We start from the raw sequence: 22,416 nt of genomic DNA on the forward strand, positions 1-22,416 counted from the left end.
CCACCCAGCAAAAACATTAACTGCATCTTTGTGCAAATGTGCGATGTCTGTCTGAGCTGGTAGATCTGAGACCAGCCTCCCCGCAATAGGCTCTCTATCATGCCTGCAGTTCCAATTGATCGTCTTGGCAATCAGCAATTAAGTACTACTGATCAGAGCAGGAGAAGGGGGGTGAGAAGGAGAGGCAGGAACCCCCCCGCACACACCACCACCTCACCCCACCCCACTTCCCTTGTCAGCCCAGGAAAGCCTTCACTCAGCTGGGGTGAGTTTGGCCCGGGGCTGGGCTCACTGGTGGAGGTTAACTCCAGCATAAATAAGCATCTTTGGACTCATTACAGGGATTAGAGAGTAATTCGCCTGCAAGGAAGGAGACGACTGCCAGGGTTTTGGTACAGTTTACTACAGTCTTATAGGGGCGAGGGCCCTTGAGATTACAGAGGGAGAGAGATGGAAAGGCAGCAAAAGAGAGAAAGACCAAGGGAAAAGGGAGGATGGCTGTCAAGTAAGTGTGTGTGAATCAATCCAAGCCCCCGGCTGCCCCCTTGATCTTGAGTATGTTGGGGTGCTGTGAAAACGGATAATGGGAGTTAGAACGACCAGGCATGTCTAGAGAGAAGTGTGCTGATTGTTATAACTTTCCCTCATCTCTCTCTCCTCCACTTAACTAAATAAACACCCAAGAGGTAGCACTCTATCAATTTTAATGATGTTGAAATACAATTTAGGTACAAAATACACAACAAATGCTAATTTAGCCATGATGAGAGGCATCAGAAATTCCTCCCATTATTTATTCAGCTGACTTTCTGCATTTTTCATCAGAACAAATATTCCCATTTCAACAAACATACACACACACACATACACGCGCACCATCACAGAGCCAATTTGGAGCATAAATCAACACATTCACTCATCAAATATATGCTCTGTGTGGTTCTCTGTAGTCTGTCCAGTGCACCAAAGACAAATAGTTCTGTCCAAAGTCCAGCCAGAGAAACATAGGGCGCAGAAGACTGTCAATATATGCACACATACATTAAACATAGCACAAGAGCGTGTGCTAAGACGAGACATAATAAAGAAGTCCAGTCACAAAAACGTATACATCATTAAGTCTTTCAAGAAAAGAAAAAAAAAAGTAAAACCAATTTCTTTGTGCTCTAATACAACTCCATCCTTTTGTACACACATTCACATACTAACATCTCATGTTTCTTCATGTGCCTATTCCCTGCGCAGCAAACTTCTGGCAAATTTTACGCCAGCTCCTACATAGCAGGATGTGATCATCACCTGCCAACCACCTGCATCTCCATCTTGACCAGCTCAGGCTGCCTTGCTTCTGCACCACATTTAGGACAAGTGTGGTAAGCGTCTGCAATGCTGTGGCTTTTTATGCAATAATAGCAGAAAACATGCTGGCAGCCCACTGTATGAGGCATGGTGGGCCACTCTCCACACAGTCCACACTCTTTCCACACCTCTTGTGCCTCACTTCCACCTTTTTCATCAGAACTTTTCTCCCCAAACATGAGTGAAGACATAGCTGCTTTCAGTTTCCTTGTGTTGATCAGAGGTAACAAGAAGATGAGGAACTCAGCGAAGCCATGCCACATCAGCTCCCGGTTCATGTACTGGTAAGTTACATCCCTGACTGCATTGGGCTTGCTAAAAACTGCCTGAGCTCCTGTAATTCTCTCAGCTAGGAGAGGATAACGGCCATGCCTTAGGAAAACAAGAAAATTAATTAGACTTGCAAACTTTACAATTCCAGAAACAATGGTCAGAGCATTGTGAAGACCTTGTTGAAGCAAACCACCATCTGTTTCAGAGTCTGACCCTCTGGAACTTAAACCAAAGCATGGCAGCAAGAGGTGAAAACGCTCCTGGAGCCAACGGGGACCTGCTGTGAGTATGGCCAGACCCAACTTCTGACTGGGGGAAAGAGGTCTGTACCGGGGGGACAAGGAAGGTGTGCTATGGTAGCGCAGGCTCAGTATAGACTGGCCCACAGTGGTGCTGCGAGAATACAGTGTGAATCGCCATAGCAGCAGATGAAGCAGAGCTCTCAGTTCCGGTTCAATAGGAGTGAGCAGACCTGGGCGGCAGTTCTGGAAACACTGAGAGAATTGGGTCCACAATAGTTGCTCAAGGGCTGAGTCTAACTCCAGGGCATCCAGCTGGCTGATGCGCAACACTGGGGTGTGTGGGTCAACTTCAGGATCTGAGCCACGACCTCCAGCTGCCCGTTTTTGGTCGCTCTCAGTTTCCAAACCTGCTGGAAAGAATAATCAGGAAAATATGTAGATATTAGTCATGTCTTTCAGGATTTTATTGAGTGGACAATTTTATAGTACATACATCATGAACACAGACAACGTGATGGAAGCATTATTGTTACCTTAGTTTAATTTGGACCACTATTCCACGACATTATCACACCGTTTTAACCAAATGAAATGCTGACAAAGAGCCTTTTGTGAAAATGACATTCTGCTCAAGTGAAAAAGGAAAATCCAACTCACAATCAGAGAAATTGTATATAGATAAAATGTGGCAAAAACAAACAAGAATCTGTCACTAAAACAATGATTAAGTACATTATTGTCTTACGAGTTTACTATTCTTTAATATCTTATCAACAGAAAACATGACGTTTGCTCCGTTTAAGTCATGAACAAACTATATACAGAAGCACAACTATTAAAGGACAACTCTGTCGTCAGGAGGAATGAGGCCCTGGAGGTGAAGCCCATCCTGTTAGGAAGGTTATTTTTCTTTATACATAGGAACGGAAATCACTTTTCACATGTAAAACCCGTCCTTAATGCAAGCTTTGAGCTGCACCATGCAGAGGAGCAGGGGGTCTTAGACTGCTTTCTCCACTGTATAAATACACACAATCCTACACCAACACACACACACACACAAACACGTGCACACACACAGGAGCCCTGGGGCTCTTGGTGCCTGCTCCCTCTGGAGATAGGGGTGTGTGTGCAAATCACATCACTTGGGATTAGGCTAACAGCACAGTCTCTGGTACACCGTAAACATCTGCCAAATGTGGAACAATTTTTTTCCCCCCAAGATTCGACTCCATATGGGATCTCGCCATTGTGACGTCTGGGCCATTTTGTGCTGCATACATTTCCGAACCGCTCGCAGGTCTCCAGTTTTATCTGCCCTTTCCTTAACTGAAATGCTTAAGAAGTGGAAGACTAACTAACGCAGGGAGAGACAGACCAAGGAGGCCGTAGATAGTGGGAGAGAGGGAAAGAGAGGCCTTTTTTTGACAGTAGCTTTTGTGTCTCCCTGAACAGGATTTGTCACGAGGCTTTAAAAGAGATTTCAGCCGGGTAAATACGGCAGTTTTGACAGAATGAGAGAGAGATGATGGTCACTTTAGACGTTTCTCGAGGAGGTGAAAAAAAAAAAAAAAAAAAACCTTCTAACATGCAGTGGCAATGCCGGGATTTTATTGTGGTTAACAGGACCATCTGTGTTACTTAAAACGTTTAAATAGAGCCAGGATACACCTAAGTTAGAATTAGCAAACGAATGGAAAAGAGTGAATTCACGCTGAAGTGAGCAGGTATGACAAATTCATTGAGCTGCATTTGAAATGCTGCCATGTTTAATGACTAGAACCTCGACTGTGACGGCAGGGGAGTTTGGATTAAAAAAAAAAATAAGAGGCAGTCTGAATGCATATGCCAACCAATAAACAGGTTCTGATTGTTTAGCTTAATCTGAAAGTTTTTCTCCTTGATGGGAGAAAATGTGGAGATTACGTGCCTGTGTGTGTGTGTGCGCGTCCGACTATGAATGTATGTTAAGGACAGCCTTGATCTTTGCAGAGCTCTAATGCGGCGCTTAGTTAATCTATCAGTCCATAGCTCCACATACACACACTGACAAGCACACACACTGCAAGGTGGTGGAAATCCCCGTCACAGCAGCAGCCCTCTCGGGAGAGTAAACCCAGCCGGGTCCAATAGTATTTTCAAAGCCTTTTATCGAACAGTTTACAAGTTATGAATGAATATGTTTTATTTGGGGAAACATGGTATTGACAACCACCTATCAATAGTAATGTGACTATTGTCAAGGGTCTGTCAATATTAATGTAATTATGATGTAGAGGGATCAGGGGGATGCTGGAGTCGAGGGCCAAGTAACATCTCCTGCCCACTGCCATATCAATAGCTTGGATTGCTATTGACAGCCTCCCTTCAGACTTGCAGTACTTGCCAAATATATAACAAGCAGACACTTGAGTCAATGCTGGTCTGCCTATAAAAATTAAGCATTTAAATTTACACAGCTTTTACCGTGGACAGCTGGAAATCCATGTTCCTTATGTAATAGTCAAAAGTCACAGTCAATGCCTGTGTTTACACAGCAACGACGGGGTGCGTGTTAGAGGACAGACAGTATGGCATTTGCACACAAGAAGCATATAAAGATATAAGCAGGGAAAACCCTTCTTTGAGGAATTCACACAGATGTGACCAAAGTGACTTAGCCATTCTTTTGTGGGTCAGCAAAACCGACTGAGAGACAAAAAGGATTCTGTTGGAGAGTTGGTGGCTAACGATCAACAGAGTTAGACAGTAAGGATGAAGAGATCGCAAAAAATCAGCAGAAAAAGAATGAATAAATAAATGAATTGGAAAAATTCTTAGGTCGTGCCATTCAATCAAAGCTGTTAAAATACTTTGACAACATATTCTTGGCAATCTTAAAGGGTATTTTGATTCAGGTCAGATGAGAGTTTCTTTCTTTCTTGTTCTCCTAGCCTGTGTATATTATTCAGACAAAGATAGCACATTGACTCAAGGCTGACTGCCATAGCTTAGAGACAACAACAACAATATCCAATCTAACAGGGAACACACTGCAACATTGCTTCAAGGCAAAAGGGGCCATGACCAGTGAGTGGAAGGAGGAACGAGGCAAGAAAAGTATACAGATCATCAGCCTGAAGCTTCACAGCTGCACAGGGTCCTCTAAAAGGTAGACATCGGGTTATAGTGACAGCCACCCCACAGAAGGACAGACAAACAGACAGAGAAACAGGCACGTCAGACAGCACGTCATGAAACGGCCAGCTGGGAGGTCTGAGCTGCCGTCTACGGATACAGTGAAGCAGAAAACTGGGTGAAAAGATAAGTAAGGTGAGAAAATAAGGGAGGGGAAAAACAGATAAGCTCAACGTCTCCCTGGGAGCTGACCTTGAGAATGACGGTCACAACAAAGGAGGAGGGAACATTCCTGAAGCACACGGCGCGGCTTTAGTGAGATGCGGGTATCCAGGGAATAGCCTATAGACAGAGGAAGACTGCACTTTCTTCTTGACCTTGGCTTTGGTGTCTGGGGGAACGATGAGGGTGTTTAGGCCAGGGGACTAAAGACTGGGGGATGCTGGAAGGATGGAAATTCTCTGGGGGACCGCATTTAGCTTTTTCGGCAGCAGAAATGCAATGAAGCTGCTCAGGCCTAAAAAAAAAAAAAAGTTTGGTTTCTGTTGGTTGTCAGTTGATGTCATGGGTAGGTAGGGAATTTATTTATTTTTTTTATTTATTTTTTTTTTCCAGTGGCAGCGAGTGATAGGTAGATTTTTTTTAAACATTTTTTTCATTACAGCAGCAATGGATACTCCCAGCATGTTACACACACACACATTTTTATATGAACAAAATATGTTGTCGATACAACCTGGACCATTGGCATTGAAGACATCTCAAGCAATATTTCATAATAAATGTAATAGTTTAGTTAAAGTGTCACTCTGGTGTTCTGCGACTCATAGCCCTGTTGTCCAACATTACTGCCTGCTATTAGTAGGAAAAACAATGAGAACATTTGGTACAACTCAGAGCAAATAGAGGTCTGGCAGCTAAAGCTAACCTATTCATGGGACATTTAAACTGAAACAAAAGCCAAGTGGCCCATTAGGTAAGCTTTATCTACCAGGTCACTATTTGCTCTATATTGTACCACATTTTCTCATTGTTTTTTCTACAGACAGCACATGGTGACCACAACAGGGCTATGGGTTGATTAACACTGGAGTTCCACTTTAAGTTAAATTAAGGAAAATACAACTACCGGGCCTCTTCAAACCCCATGAACACTGCTCATTTCTGCTTGCCATAGGGTCTGGCCACAATGTGCTTTTTTCCAGCCCCAATACAAATGTGGCAGCAGGGCAAGACCATTTTAAATTTCAATAACAGGGCTGGGTAGGTGTTGCCTTGTAGCCCGCCACAGTGTGCACAAAGATCTTGCCTCCCAAAAGGTGTAGTAGGCCAGCTCTATGGGATCACCACACGAGAGAGACAGCCTGATCTGCACAGTAGATGAAAGTTGATGTTTGGGCTCCAGGATGTAACTCCCACATGTATAATCCATACCATCATCTGACAGGGCCTCTGCCAGTGTGGCCTGGTGGCGAGAGGAGAGGAGGCTCATGGAGTAGATCACTCTGGGTTTAGAGCATTCCATATAGCCGACTACTGCCCGTGCATGTTGGGCAGTAAACAGCCCAGACTCTTTCTGCTGCTTCTCCAGTGCATCCGACAAGAAGGAGTCAATGCACGCAGCTTGTTTGTGTTTGTGGGACTGTTGAGCAGAAGGTCAATGGCTATTCAAGTTAACATTGTGACTAACATGTAGCTTCTACTATTCTGCCTAACACAAAACAATTGAAATATTTTTTTATATATTATGTAGCCTATATATATTCATAAAAATGATAATGATAGTATGATATATGATATGAAAAATATCTTATTTTTTGCAAAACATTATGGGTGTGAAAACGAAACTTAGAAAATCGGCTCGGCGCATGTGCAAAACCACAAAATAGCAATTCTCGACAAGTAGGAGAAATCGACTGAACACCGGCTGCTGACACAAATGAACAAGTGCACTGCTTGACTTCTTCAAGGACATTTTCGAAAGATTTCCTACCCAATCTTACAATTTTGTTTGTCACGCTATTGCATGGACAAACAATGGACACCACGCATATATCCATCTTTCTCCCGCAACCGATCCAGTCTGCATGCAGATCTCACGTGAAGTCGTTGTTTTCACGAGAGCATGCGCTCATCCTTATACAGGTGCTGTACAAAAACGTAATTATAGTTTGCATTTAAAAAAATGTATTTGTGTTCTTTTTTTTTTTTTCCCCCAAGCTCATAAAATAATTTGGGTCGCACGTAAATTGACAGGGTCGGTCAGAAACCGGAACCAAAAAAAATTTTTTTTAGGCCTCACAGGGCTATCATTCCATCACGGTTGGAAACACTGGATCCAAAAGTATCGATTTAAACACCTTTTGTGTTGTAGCACTTAAATTCCTTAACATCCAGCTGCAGTTGATAGCTTAATGTATCGCCTGAAATGATGCATAAATGTTCACTTGGCTTTCTAGGATGCTTAAGGGAGAAAAACAGGTTATGCACTGGCAAAGCATACTGGATTACAACTTTTCTTTGTTCATTCATTTAAATTAATTTGTGTAAAAGCCCTGTTGGAAAAAGCCTATATCTCTGACCACTCCAGTCGAGTATTTTTTCTCTCATTCCCTCATTTCAATGCGCTTCTTTCGCCAGGAACGAGTGAGGACCCATTACCCAAGGCTTGCTAATGTCCTCACTATGAAAACAGATGAGAATGTCAGGTTTAGAACTTTTAAGAGAGTGATGTCATACACAGACCACAGGCATTACGGGGACACTAAGATTACCCAGGCGGTAACCAGACTAATTGTTATGAGTCTATTTCATGAAAAATGAATGTGAGCAGATACACAGAGGGGTCTTGGGGCTGTGTGCGCATCACATACTAATGCTTTATCAAGGCTCCCTTCTTTCTCTAATCACCCAAGACTCCTCCGAGCTGTGGGGTGAGAGCCAAGTTAATGCCTGGACACACACATGCACACACGCAGAAGAAAAAAAAAAGCATCAGTTAGAACAGCTCAGCTGACACACAAGAATGTGCTCTGCTTAATCTGGTTTGCTCGGAAGGTGAATTATTTAAGAGAATTAATTGATTTCATGAGTACAAAGGTTGAGTATGCTAAGGCTGTATGAGTAATAAGTACAAGGGTTTGCAAAAAAACAACTTAAAAGGTCATGAAACATTTAGAGGGCAGGAAGGCACAATGAATGTGGAGGAAAATGCAGAAGAGCTAATAAATGAGAGAACTGAATTAGTGTCTTTCTTAGGAATCAATAAGAGATAAATTCCTGCAAATAAAATGTGTTATCTGGTGAAATATGTGATCAGCACATTTCTTCACCTCTCTTTATGCGTGAAAAGCGTGAGGATAATGAATGGGAAAACATTTTGTCTGCTTTTTAAATCTTTTCAACGATTTACATGTGTGCGGAGTAGAAAATTCTGAGGGGACACTGCTCTTTGTCTTCAGCAAAATCTGTGAAAATGTGAAGGCTGTCAAGCTTACGATGCAGAAGCTACTTTTAAAAGTTCCTCATTCATCTCCAAGTAGAAGTTTAATTCCTTGATGTATTTCAAAAGAAATATTGTGCTTTCTGGTATTGTGTCCATGGCAGTTACTCAACTGCCAATTTGAAAAAAAGGAAAAGAAAGAAAGATAAATAAATTATTTATGATTTATTCACTTTAAGCAAAGTTATCAAGCCTACAGTATGGAAGGCACAATATGCGGCATCCTGTATCTAAAAGAACTAAATGGTTAACTAAAATAGTTTTAAAATGATAGGCTACATATATTAATAATGAATCCAGTTAAATGTCTAATCAGTGATTATCCCATTACAGCCCTTTTCTGGAAAACTTAAAGCTGTCCACTAAAACCCCTTATTCAAAAGCTTCTGAAGAAAATAGAAACATGAAATAAAAGCCAATTGAGAAGTTAAAAGTCCTGCTTATACTGTAGATTAGCAACTTCTCCCTCATGTTTATCAAAATATGTATTTCTTTAATCAGAATGTTTTTTTTTGCTTCAATATATTTCACAACAGGAAATAATGGGTTAAAGCTTCTAAAATGAGAGGACTTAAATACTTTTCTTTGTTTCTTGTTACTTTGAAAGGAATGATTTGGGGACTATGGGTTAGGAGGAAAGTATATGAAAAGAGATTTGTAACCTTTCTTCTTTTTCATTAAATAGGTCAAAATTCACCTTAGGTAAAATTATTTCCATGATATATTTGCAGCCTTTATCAATTGCCTTCATCTGGAAACTCTGGAAACTGACCCCATGACCCCAGACTGAAATCACAACCCAATTGAACTTTTGTGACTCCTTTAAAAAACACACTCATCAAGCCAAGTGTTCAGCTCCAGAGGCACATGCATGCCCATACCTCAATGTCATACAATCGGCTGCGCCACATTTTCCTCATAATAGCAATGGCTACTTATTTTTTTTTTTTTTTAGCTTGTGTCAATCAGTCTTTGACAACAACAAAACACAAATCTGTTCCATTTTGATAATAAGGCAAGAGTATTATGTGATAATCACAGAGGGGATTTGGTTTTGGCAGAGTTTGTGAGAGTAGTACAGTCAAAGCCAGTGGAAAGGAGAGATATAACCAAAAGACAGATAAGAGCACAGGAGTGACGATTGGGATGAGCAAAATGAAGTGAGTAGTTTCCTGAAAATCAATATGATCAACTTTGCCTTGAATCTCAATGCGGAAGGTTTTGATCTCTAGCTCTGATTATTTTGGTGGAAGAAGTGAATTATTTGCAGGGCTGCAGAACATACTTTTGAAGTCTCACAAGGTTAGCCTACATATCAAAGTTTCCTGGGGACAAACCCGGACCACGCACAAAACGAATATCAATTCTCTGTATACTTAGTCAACTGAACTGCATGCATTATGCACTAATTACTTCAATAAACACCGAAAAATCAATTTAATATTACATGGAAACATGCTGCAAAACCATCATCAAAACAGTAGATTGCATAAACAACAAAAAGGAAGTCGAGACTATAATGTGAGACTGGGAGCCTCTACACCGTTCAAATGAAGAGAACGTGTCGCTTTGGTGCCTCCAGTAGAAATGGCAAGATATGGCGGACAATTGGGTCGACTTATATTTTCTAAGTAACGTAATAAATGCATATTTACCCATCTATTATAGTTGGAATGCCGAAATCTACTCAACTTTCCTCTCTGTTGAGCTAAAGACAATCTGTTTTTCCGGGTTATACGACTTTGCCCCGCCCATTAAAGAAAATGAACCAATGGTCTTTAGCAACGTCATGTTTTAGACGTCAGGGATCAAAATAAGCCAATCATACCACGCAGCGCCAAACTGTGATGGAAGAGCAGGTCTGTCTGGAAATAAATAATTAACTCGGTCCTATGTTGTAGTGACGGCGCTTAACGACGAAGTTGATTAAGAAACAACGGTAATTCACATAAATTACCCCAATTAATGCTAAACTAACCCATAATAACAGGCAAATGACTGTTGATTTAAGGTTGTTCAATGATTTTTCCAGTTAACGAAACTATGGAATTTAAAGATTTTACCTCTGTAACAATTCTTTAATATGAGTGTAAGCTAGTTTAGCTTTTATTTTAGTCTAATTGCAGGTACCTCGATGCAGTCAACTTAAACACAATTAGAGTTAGAGGAAGACCCGAAGGTATCGACACGAGGTCTAAGCACCTCGCACAGTCTTCTACGTCAGGAGCAAAAAAGCTGAAAGCATCCACCGAAGGTCTTGGCATTGAATCGAAGAACGTTAAGCAGCTACTAGGAGAGTTTAAAAGGCTTTACGAGCAGAGATGGACCTGCCTTGAACTGAACACACATGCAACGAGGGGAGGAGCGTTTGCAGGTAAGTGTTTTTCATCACGCCTCGTTCTCAGCAGTGCAGGATTTAGGCTTCAGTGGCTCTGGAGGCGTGGGTTCGAATCTCACCGCTGCCATTTTATCAGTCAAATGCACTGTTAGGTCGCAACTTCAATACCATCTGGACTTATCCCAATGTTGTCATAGACATAAAACTAAACATCAGGTTCAGCATTTGTTACCAAATTACAAAGAGATGCTCAGTGTCCTTTCCTCCTTGACTGGATAAGTGGCTCCACAGTTATTGTACAGATTAAGCTCTGACTGAAAAGCATTCCTGAGCATTGTAGATTTTGACCACCTAAGCTCTCTCTCTCTCTTTTTGTGAACAGAAAGGTCTGGACAATAAGTAAAAATATCCAATTAAATCTTCAGCCCCTAATAATATATATTGTAATGACTGAAATAGCACTCAGACATTTCCTTGATTTTATTTGTGGCACAGTGCAACCTTACTTAGGGTCCTGCAGAATTCTGGACCTTTGGTTGCACTCATGGATTAAGTTAGTAGCATGAAATATGTATTAAAAAAAAAAGACATTACTGACCCCACTATTCAGACGCAGAATATCCATAGTATGTATGATTTTGTGCCACATCAATTTTCATTAGGTTATAATTCATCCATTTTCAAATCAAAGAATATCCTGTCCACCTTGACTCAAACATCAGAGGATGACCTCTGTCCTGTCAGACAAATGACAGGAGGAAGCACAGCGGTGCTTTCATAAAGCCGCAGCACTTGTAACAGGTGGCAAATTGCATTATGTCTCCATCTCAGCAGCAGAGATCAGGAACACAGATCCACACTCATATTTAAAAAAGAAAGGTTTCTAATCATCAAGATTGTCATGTGACATCATTTAGCTGCTGAATGTAGCCTGTGTGAGCTGGACTGTGCATCAAAGCAAGAATAACAAGGTTTCAGAGATGGGTTTCGGTCAGCCGGCCCCAGCCGAAGGCCTACTTAACAAGGTTATGTGTTTAGAATCCAGGAGTGCCCAAGTCTTAAAGGTTGATGTGGACAGTTAATCATAAGTCTTGTCCATGGAAAGTGCAACACCCATTCTTCTGTGAACCCATTGCAGATTTGCGATGTTTTCTCAAATGTTGAAATACCCGAGCAACCTGCTTTTTTTTTTTTTTTCATGGCAAACTAAAGAAATACATCGACAACAAATTTACCACCTTTGTTAAGTTCCTTTCATTCAGAACTATACAATATATCATTGTTATGCATTAAGGGACAGTATACACTGCTTATTGACCTTTTGGGTGTTGGGGGCAGATGTTTTTGAACACTTTTACAAGTGCTCTTCTAAGGCAATTTGATTCCAAATTCGGTGGCATTCCTTTTCGTCAGAGCTGTAATCATTTCATGTTCAAGCTGTACAGCTCACTGTACTGCTGCTTGAAGGAAATTAGTGCACAACATGTTTTAAAACTCACTTGAAAGACAGCAATGAGGAACCTTGGAGATTTATTTAGTCAGTTGAGGACCATGTTTATGTAACCTATTTTTTTGTAAACAACAATATCTGAACTTTAAAAATCCTCTAGAAAAAAACGCAAGCAACAAGGATGAACCTATCTGCTGACTGACTTTTGGCTTCTCATTCAGTATTTCTTTTCAATAACAAAGTGTAAGGGTCATCTAGTGTCGATCTTAGATGGACAGCTCTTTGAAAGCCCATATGAACGGACTTCCGTGTCTGGCAGACAGAGGGGTTTTGGAAAGTAAATCAGGGTTTTACATGTCAAAACTATTAATGTGAAACCTGAAGTATGTTAGTGCTTTGTGCAGTATTTTGAATATTGTGATCGACTGGATAAGTTGAAATGCTGCCGCTTTTTATGGTTTGTTTTCTTTGAGTGATTTTTGTCGCTTTATTTGGATTTATTTGGCTAAGTGAGTGGCCTCCTCGAGAGATTAACTTTTATAATACTCAATAACATTAGAATACCCAACTTCTCCACTGTGCTGTCTGCTCTGTTTCTCTCCATTTATGCTTTGTAAGTGTTCTTTTTTTTGCACTACAGCAGTTAAAACTTTGTAAATTGCTCTTAGAAAAAAAAAGAAAAAATAGATGTTTATGGTGAGAGTGCGTGATAAGTATCAGCAGCCAAGTCTCATACTCGGTCCATGAGAATGGGCTGCCATCTACTAAATGTTATCTCCACCTGTTTGTTCACGGAGGCCGCAAGTGGAATCGTCTGTCATCTTATGTCAGTGGACGCTTTTTCCTGTCTGAATGTATATTTCTGTAAAGACAGTAAATTGCACTCTTCCCAACCGTAGTCATCATTAGCTGTTGATAATATCATCGTGTCAGAGCCTTCCTTATACACTCTAGTGTTATACAGCCCAGTCCAAATGTTGAAAATGCATAGGCTACTTGCTGGGGTGGAATTAGAGCCTTAGGATATATTTAGTAGATAACACCACCACCATTTCCACTAGTTGTCTTTAGGTGTGTATGTTTCACTTTGTCACAGTGGGATGCTATTGACTGGCCATCCAGTGTGTTTTTGTGTAAAATCAGATTCTCCATCTTAATGGAACTACCCCAAAGACACAAGAGTCAGACAAAACTAAATAAAACATACTGTACATTTTCGGATTCTGTTATCATGTTTGTGTGGCTATTGTATTTCCCTTGTGAGGTCGTCACATGAGGGTACTGTCCTTGTTTTGTTTTCATTTAGTCTACTCTCAAAGGGATATCAGGCAAACACAGATTTCCCAAGATGAAGTTCGAGTTTATTATGTCAGAGAAGATACTGTACTGTCTTTTCCCCTGTGGGGAATACCGGTATGCTCAAACCGAAGCTAATATACCAAGATAATTAATCATTTTATGTTCATTACCACATTTGAGTCTTAATGAAGAATTTGGTGGGATATTATGGATAAGGAAAAAAAGTTAAAGGGAGATAATTGTGGTGGATCAGGAGTATTTACGCTGCTCGACTCCACTGTCGATCAGAGTTTGCAACTCCACCCATGCTGTAATTCATAGCTGACTTTTTAAGAACTTTATAATGTTTTCCGCTTTTTCTCCTTCTGTGCTCCTATGCTTGCAGAAAAAAGTGGATTTCTTGCAGTCCTATGTGAAAGACCTGACAGACCAGAGCCAGTTGCTTATTCAGACCATAGGGGGTTTGCAAAGGGAAGATGGAGGCAGACTTTCCAGTTTGGATGTAAGTCTTTATCAATGTTTTCTGCCTTGCATAATTCTATCTTTTAATTTTCTTTTTCAAACTCGAGGACATAATAGTTTCAGAACCTAGAGGTTCTAGATTAACATTTTTCGAAAGATGATGTTAACTTGAAAGAAGCATTTTCAGTGTCTGATGATTTTGATGTTTAAAGTTTACTTTGAGGACGTGACTCTAAACAACCTGAAGATAGCCACGCCTACCCCTGCGTGTGCCTGCACATAAACATAAACAACCTGCAAGCATGATTTACCCATAAATTCAAAGAATGGACTGCAGAAAATGTTTCTAGAGCACTTTTATAGTCTAGATCTTTACTCGTAGCACTTTTGAAGTTCAAGCCACATTCATAGGGCACTACATCTTAATCTATGCAGTTTTTTCTTCTCCGTTACACACATTCACATGCCGATAACCGCATTTGTTGACATGTAGCCAGGGAAACTGATATTCCCACTGTCGGCGATCCGGTTGGCAGACGACCGCTCTTCCTCTTTAACAAAATAAAATGGATAGAGCTTAACTATTAAAATTATTATTATTATGCATTTTGGGGTAGGAACGTAGCTACGTACTGAAATAAATTACCACTGAACTACAACTACGTATCTGTTTAAAGCAATACAATGTAACTTCTCAAAAAGCCCATTATGGCGCTCCCCCTACAGGCTGTTCCGAGAGCAACTCCGGTCTCTTGCTTTGTCGGCCTCTCTCTTTCTCTTCCTTGCTTCATCAGTCAACGTCTTCTTCTGTTTCTTGGGTGCCTCTGCCATGATGATCGTACTGACAATGTTGCGCTAGCTTAGCCTTATACCTGGGAGCGTGAGAGGGGTCTATTTGTTTTTGCGGTAGGTGTGCCAGAAAGCAAGTCGAAGTACTTCCGCTCAGCTCCCGGGCCGCTCCAGCAAAGTTACATAGCGCAGTTTTTCCAACTCAGACCCCCGAAGGGCATAGGAGACAGGCCAATCGTAATATTAAAACTCATTCTAGCCGCACAATTGTTTTCAAGCTGTTATTTTAAGGTAGAACTGTTACATAGTATTGCTTTAAGCGGAGGCATTTTCTTTATAATTCTGCAGTCAGCAAGGCAGAATATGTCAATTGGATGAGAAGTCTAATTGTAAACAATATCAAGCACAGGGTTTAAATTGGGGCGGAGCGCTCCGGAGCGCAGCTCCGCCTGCTCCAGTGTTCATATTTAAAAAAAAATATTATTTTTTTTAATGTGATTAAATTCATTTTTCAAGTCTTCTAAAAAAATTACAATTGTCAGGAAGGTTTGTCAATAATTACGCTGAAAATAAAAGCAAGTTTAGGTGAATTACAGCACTGTGCACATGCGCAGAGCCATGACATCACAGTTAGCATTATTCAATCCAGCCAGGCAGGCAGTGCAACATGCGCGTCCGAGATTTTCTCCCCAAGTCGTGAAACAAGTTTGCAGTTGGTAGCTGTCTGTGCTGTATCTTCGTGCTAGTTAAATATCACATCAGAATGTTTAAAAAAAAGAGTTGGCTAACTGATTGAACGAATGCCTGCTGCAACGTAGCTTTGCGTATGGAAACTAGCAAACTTCTCTCTTGCTAGTGAGACAACCACCAGCCTGGATAGCGTGCTCGACTCCCAATCCTATGAGTTTGGCCAAAGTTATGAGGTCGCTAAACTTCGTTATTCGTTACAAATGAGTTATTCTAATGGAAAGGATGAGTGGTAGCCTACTTCAGCACACATGGTAAAGAGTAAATGGCAGTGTTGGAAGGGTAGGCTTTTGAAAGACTTTTTTTTTTTTTTGCTTCGCTTGTTAATAACATCAGATGGATTCAGTGCCACAATGTCTTTAGGTAGCTCAATTCTTTTTCATTCTGTACTGTAGCTCATGTTGATTTGAACTACATTCAAGTTTGTGAGCCAGTGCATAGTGGACCACCCGCACATACATTGGTATTTAACTTGATTTTTCTGTTCAGACACTGTAACTCTGACAATGAAGCGGACACTGAGGGACTTTTTCAGTGGGTATGTTGAGGTCATTTTGGCAAAAAAAACAAAACAATAAAAAAAACCAGCCATATCTAATACATTGGATTATAAATTCCTAAAACCTGTGCATATTGTATGCATTTAACAGTACCACTGTCAGGAGCAGCAAAGGAGTAAGTGCAGGCCCAGCTGCTAAAAATGTCTATTTCTAGAAATTCAAAATGGTAGACATGGAGAAGATAAATTTTTTCATGTATGAAAAGTGCAATTTTCACAGTCATAATAAATACTTAGAATCTGATGATGGTGGTGGTAAGTATTTGTGAAAAAGGTAAAAATTGTGAAAGGGCCGCATGAATTCTGGAAAGAAACTGCTAAAAACATTACACGGTGCACCTTTAAAGTTATGTTATTGTTGTGATATGTGCATATGATGTCACGCCCAGAGACTCATGTTTTTAGTTTTCATGTTTAGGTTATGTTTCTTTTCAGTCCATGTTTAGTTTTCCCTTCACTTCCCTCACTCAGGCCATTAGTTCATTCCCCTCACCTGTTCATTCCCCACCAGCTGCACCCACTCACTTAATCACTCAATCCCTATTTAGTTTCCTGCCTCCCCTTTCAGTTTGCCGGATCTTTGTTGATGTTGATGTCACTAGTGTTGTTGCTGTTGTTGCGGTTAGTTCTCATGCCATGTTTCAACGACTAAGTTAAGTATTTATTCCATGCCATGTCAAGTAATTTTGTTTTTGTTTATAGCTCAGTTTTTTTCCGGCTCTGCCGCGTTTTATGTTGATACTTTGTTTTGTTAAATAAATCTAATTTATTTTTTGAAAGTCCGCATCCGTGTCCTCCCCTTCTACACCACACCTTGACAGAAAGATCCGGCCCCAAATGGACGCGGCGGACGAAGACACCTTTTGGAAGCTGGTCGGGAGGTTCTGGGCCTGCTTGGCACGGGACGACTCCGCCTGGCAGCAGCTGAACGTGGCTGATGACCTGGTGGACTTCTTTTTGAGGAAGCAGGTCCTCCAGCACTTGCCGGCTGTGGCAGACATCTGGGCGGAGGTCATGAGCGTGCAGCGCTCAGCTACCCAGGACATTTTTGGCTTGGAGCCACACGAGGTAACCATGCTGTACAGCTTCTCCTCAGCCACAGTCACCAGAGACTCAGCCGTCCCAGAGCTGGCCCCGGCCCCAGCCGTCCCTGAGCTGGCCCCAGCCGTCCCTGAGCTGGCCCCAGCCGTTCCAGAGCTGGCCCCAGCCGTTCCAGAGCTGGCCCCAGCCGTTCCAGAGCTGGCCCCAGCCGTTCCAGAGCTGGCCCCAGCCGTTCCAGAGCTGGCCCCAGCCGTTCCAGAGCTGGCCCCAGCCGTTCCTGAGCTGGCCCCAGCCGTTCCTGAGCTGGCCCCAGCCGTTCCTGAGCTGGCCCCAGCCGTTCCTGAGCTGGCCCCAGCTATAGAGGCCTCCGGGCCTGACTCCGAACTCGACCAAGAGGCCATAGGGCCTGACCACGAGGCCATAGGGCCTGACCACGAGGCCATAGGGCCTGACCACGAGGCCTTAGAGCCTGACCACGAGGCTTTAGAGCCTGACCACGAGGCTTTAGAGCCTGACCAAGAGGCCACAGGGCCTGACCACGAGGCTTTAGAGCCTGACCACGAGGCTTTAGAGCCTGACCACGAGGCTTTAGAGCCTCACCACGACCACGAGGCCGCAGGGCCTGACCACGAGGCCGCAGGGCCTGACCACGAGGCCGCAGGGCCTGACCACGAGGCCACAGGGCCTGACCATGACCAAGAGGCCACAGGGCCTGACCAAGGGGCTTTAGGGCCTGACCATGACCACGAGGCCACAGGGCCTGACCACGAGGCCACAGGGCCTGACCACGAGGCCACAGGGCCTGACCAAGAGGCTTTAGGGCCTGACCACGACCAAGAGGCCACAGGGCCTGACCAAGAGGCCACAGGGCCTGACCACGACCAAGAGGCCTCCGGGCCTGACCATAAGGCGGCAGAGCCCGACATGGACTCACCGGTTCGAGCCCCTCCCTCCCACCCCCAGACTTTGGGGATGTCTGGGATCCATCCCTTAAAGGGGGGGCTCCCCCCCCGTCGGAGGTCCGTCCGACCGGGGGACGGTCTTCGCCTCCTGCTGCCACGCCACGGGATGTCTGGCCGCCCGCCAGACCACCACCTCCTGCTGCCACGCCACGGGATGTCTGGCCGCCCGCCAGACCACCGCCTCCTGCTGCCACGCCACGGGATGTCTGGCCGCCCGCCAGACCACCGCTTCCTGCTGCCACGCCACGGGATGTCTGGCCGCCCGCCAGACCACCGCTTCCTGCTGCCACGCCACGGGATGTCTGGCCGCCCGCCAGACCACCGCTTCCTGCTGCCACGCCGACGGAAGTCTGGGCGTCCGCCAGACCACCGCCGTCTCCTGCCGCCACGCCGACGGAAGTCTGGGCGTCCGCCAGACCACCGCCGTCTCCTGCCGCCACGCCGACGGAAGTCTGGGCGTCCGCCAGACCACCGCCGTCTCCTGCTACGCCGTCTGCGGTCTGGGCGTCCGCCAGACCACCGCCTGTTCCGGCTACGCCGTCTGCGGTCTGGGCGTCCGCCAGACCACCGCCTGTTCCGGCTACGCCGTCTGCGGTCTGGGCGTCCGCCAGACCACCGCCTGTTCCGGCTACGCCGTCTGCGGTCTGGGCGTCCGCCAGACCACCGCCTGCTCCGGCTACGCCGTCTGCGGTCTGGGCGTCCGCCAGACCACCGCCTGCTCCGGCTACGCCGTCTGCGGTCTGGGCGTCCGCCAGACCACCGCCTGCTCCGGCTACGCCGTCTGCGGTCTGGGCGTCCGCCAGACCACCGCCTGCTCCGGCTACGCCGTCTGCGGTCTGGGCGTCCGCCAGACCACTGCCTCCTGCTGCCCAAAGCCGGTACCACGCCCGTTTCTGGTTCCCCGACCGGCTTCGAGCCCCTCCCTCCCACCCTTGGACTTTTTTGGGATGTCTGGGATCCACCCCTTGAGGGGGGGGCTCTGTCACGCCCAGAGACTCATGTTTTTAGTTTTCATGTTTAGGTTATGTTTCTTTTCAGTCCATGTTTAGTTTTCCCTTCACTTCCCTCACTCAGGCCATTAGTTCATTCCCCTCACCTGTTCATTCCCCACCAGCTGCACCCACTCACTTAATCACTCAATCCCTATTTAGTTTCCTGCCTCCCCTTTCAGTTTGCCGGATCTTTGTTGATGTCACTAGTGTTGTTGCTGTTGTTGCGGTTAGTTCTCATGCCATGTTTCAACGACTAAGTTAAGTATTTATTCCATGCCATGTCAAGTAATTTTGTTTTTGTTTATAGCTCAGTTTTTTTCCGGCTCTGCCGCGTTTTATGTTGATACTTTGTTTTGTTAAATAAATCTAATTTATTTTTTGAAAGTCCGCATCCGTGTCCTCCCCTTCTACACCACACCTTGACATATGAGATAAATAACTAATAAAGAACACATAATGTGAATTAACAGTGTGTTAGTAGCAGTGTATTCACATAGTAGAAATGTTTCGCGACATTGACCACTGCGAGTGAAGGGCTCCCCCACTTTACAAAAGCCAATTTAAACACTGATCAAGCATGAATAACTACGACGGTGAAAAAAAATGGATTTGAAAGCAAGAAAAGGAGGGGAAAGCAGTTCATGGCTTTCTTTTCTTTTCTACAATAGTATTGTTTCCAGGATCTTTTATTTGTGTATGCTAATGGAAGCTAAAGCATGTCCCACTTCATACAATCTAATCAGCGGCGATAACTCTGAATATGGTTAATAGTGCAGTCTGTCAAAGTCCTTCATTGTTTGGACATGATAATGTTACAATTTAGTATAATGGTGTTATAGAAAAGCAATTACAGACAGCATAGAGCTGTTTCAGTTTATGCATAATGGCAATTTTTGGTTTAAGATACATTGAACTCTTGAATACAAACTAAAGAATAAGTCAAGCATTGAAGGTCCACTATAATTACCTCTGAGGCTGTGACCTCAAGCATTTTTCTAAGGAAGCTACAAATTATCATTTATGCTTTGTGCACTGGAGGTGGAAAGCTGAGTGCAAAAAATCTTCTGCTGAACTTTAGACGGAATAATTCAGTTTTCTTTTCAAGACTTCATCAACACAATGCAGGACTAAAGACATCATCACAACTGAGTGTAGTGACCTTAAGTTATTGTTCCATTTCACTTATGGCCAGGCTTCTATCAATATTCACTCTTCTGAGTGGATTTTGCACACAGAAAAAAAATTATGGTCTAATATACATCAAAGTACTTATCTGCTATTATGGAGAAGGTCAGAGGGCCAGCTTTGTATGCTGTCTACAATGCAACTGTAGAAGTTACCGTAAAGCAGTGCTTTGCATTTCTTACCATTCAAAGTTGTCCAATTCTTTTTTTTTTTTATCAATGTAAAACTTAATTACTTTCAATGACATTGCTTTAGCAACAAAAAGCCAATATCTTCATGGGTTCTTTCTCTCAAATGGCTATAGTTAATGTATAGTATAATTAATTAGTTTTACAGTATATCATTTCATTTCAATCTGTAGTACAGTACATGTGGACAGAATAATGAGAAAAGCCAAAGCATTCATTAACGTTCACATATTATCAGCAGTGCTGTATGCATATTCCGACGGTATTACAGCAACTGGCAAAACAAAAGGAGGTTTCAGAGAGCAGCAGTGAAGAAGTGAAAAAAGAGTGCAAAACTTCCTTTAACTTTCCTTTAGGTGTAAGACCTGTTGCTGTTGTTGGTTGTATCTGCAGTCGCAGTTTTATTCAGTCCCTGCTGAAGTTACCTTTAGTGTGATGTTAATCGTGAGACTGTGTTTGTTGATCCTTGGCTAAAATGCTTTCATCGGTGTACCAAAGTGGACAGATAGAATAGCTTATTAAATAAAAATGTATTATTTTTTTTAATCAGCTTGATATTTAGTATCTTGATGATAAGTAGTCACATTTTCTCCGGTGGCCGTAGGGCACATGTTCAGGATAATTCAGACAACATGAACTGTTACTATTGTCGGTCACTTCTTTAAGCAACCAAAGAGACTCAGTGTGAGGGAACATAGTCGTTTGCCGTGATATCGAACCGTCTTCTGAGCTTTTGAATCTCCATTTTCACCCCCTCTTAAATGATGCCCTCTCTGTCTGTTTATGTTAGTTTGTACGATTTTAGAGTCTAGATTGGTTAACAAATACAAACAAATGGACTGCCTCACTCAACAGTCTATTAGGACAGTCAGGGGACAATAGTGGGTTTCTGCCCTAATGTCCATAATGTGAAATCCAATCAAATGAGGAGCATTTAGAGCTACTTATGGACCGTTCCACCATGTAAATGATGCAATGAACTCTGTAATAGGAGCTTGGCTAACATCTGATTGAATCGTAGTGTATGGTTTTGTTGATGCACAAAGGGCCTAAACTCTAATGGACACTAAACAGAGTTTGTTTTGTGGTCATAATATCATGAAATCCAAGGCTTGTATTCTCTGTTTTAGACTGGTGCAGTTAGCTTGTGGCCTATTTGTCATGCATCAGAGATGGAATCTGTACGTTCTCTGAAGACAGTAAAATAATGACTTAAAATTCAAATAGCTTCATTGCTAATGCCTATACTTGTTTTAAAATGTCTGCCCCTTTAAGTCTGTTATAGGCCAGTAACTCCTATGTGAGGAACCTTAGTTGGGTGCGCGAAAAGAATATTTCTTTTTTACTCTCAATACTCTGTTTTACACCATTGTTTTGACTTGTTAAACCTAAGAAATACAACAGGAAAATCATAAAAATCTTCATATTCAGCTTGACAACAAACACTAACAGCAAAAATCTTCTTCTCAACTACTATAGTATCATCGGTTGGCCCCCTTGCAGGTACACTCTAAAAAAAATGTTTACACTGAATTTTATTAGAGTTATGATGTAAACCTTTGAGCGCATGTCATTATTAGACTTTATTATTCCAGAGAGTGAAAAAAATCTCAATTGTCATATTCATAGAATTTTTTTTTCAGTCTTTTAAGGCAACCCGTCAATGTTCCTTTATCTCGATTATACTATGATTGGATGATCATTCATACATCCTAAGTATGAGTCATAATCAGATTTTAGTTGTTGATCTGCAGTGTACGGTTCTGTGGGCTGGGCAATGGGATCAGGTTGGATCAGATCACTAGCTCAGTCTTTCATCCACTCATCTCGTCCTCTTTCCATTTGTACGCGCTTCTCGAACCGTTGCCATTCCAATCAAATTCAAAAACACCCACATGATAGAAAAAGCGT

At 42.9% G+C, this 22,416-nt stretch overlaps 1 protein-coding gene across 2 annotated transcripts; it reads right to left on the reverse strand.

The window, feature by feature from the left end:
* Positions 1-675: 675 nt before the first annotated feature.
* Positions 676-10,236, reverse strand: pex2 (peroxisomal biogenesis factor 2). Of its 2 annotated transcripts, none has more exons than XM_075452253.1 (2): positions 10,149-10,236; positions 676-2,281 (listed from the first exon to the last, which is right to left on the reverse strand). In XM_075452253.1, the coding sequence occupies exons 1-2, from the start codon at positions 10,150-10,152 to the stop codon at positions 1,296-1,298; spliced, it is 990 nt and encodes a 329-aa protein (XP_075308368.1). In that variant the 5' UTR covers positions 10,153-10,236; the 3' UTR covers positions 676-1,295. The 2 variants fall into 2 exon arrangements, with proteins under 2 accessions (XP_075308368.1, XP_075308367.1); XM_075452252.1 differs by having other exon boundaries at positions 676-2,284.
* Positions 10,237-22,416: the final 12,180 nt, after the last annotated feature.

Source organism: Odontesthes bonariensis, chromosome 20 (genome assembly GCF_027942865.1).
Source record: "Odontesthes bonariensis isolate fOdoBon6 chromosome 20, fOdoBon6.hap1, whole genome shotgun sequence".
NCBI lineage: Eukaryota > Metazoa > Chordata > Actinopteri > Atheriniformes > Atherinopsidae > Odontesthes > Odontesthes bonariensis.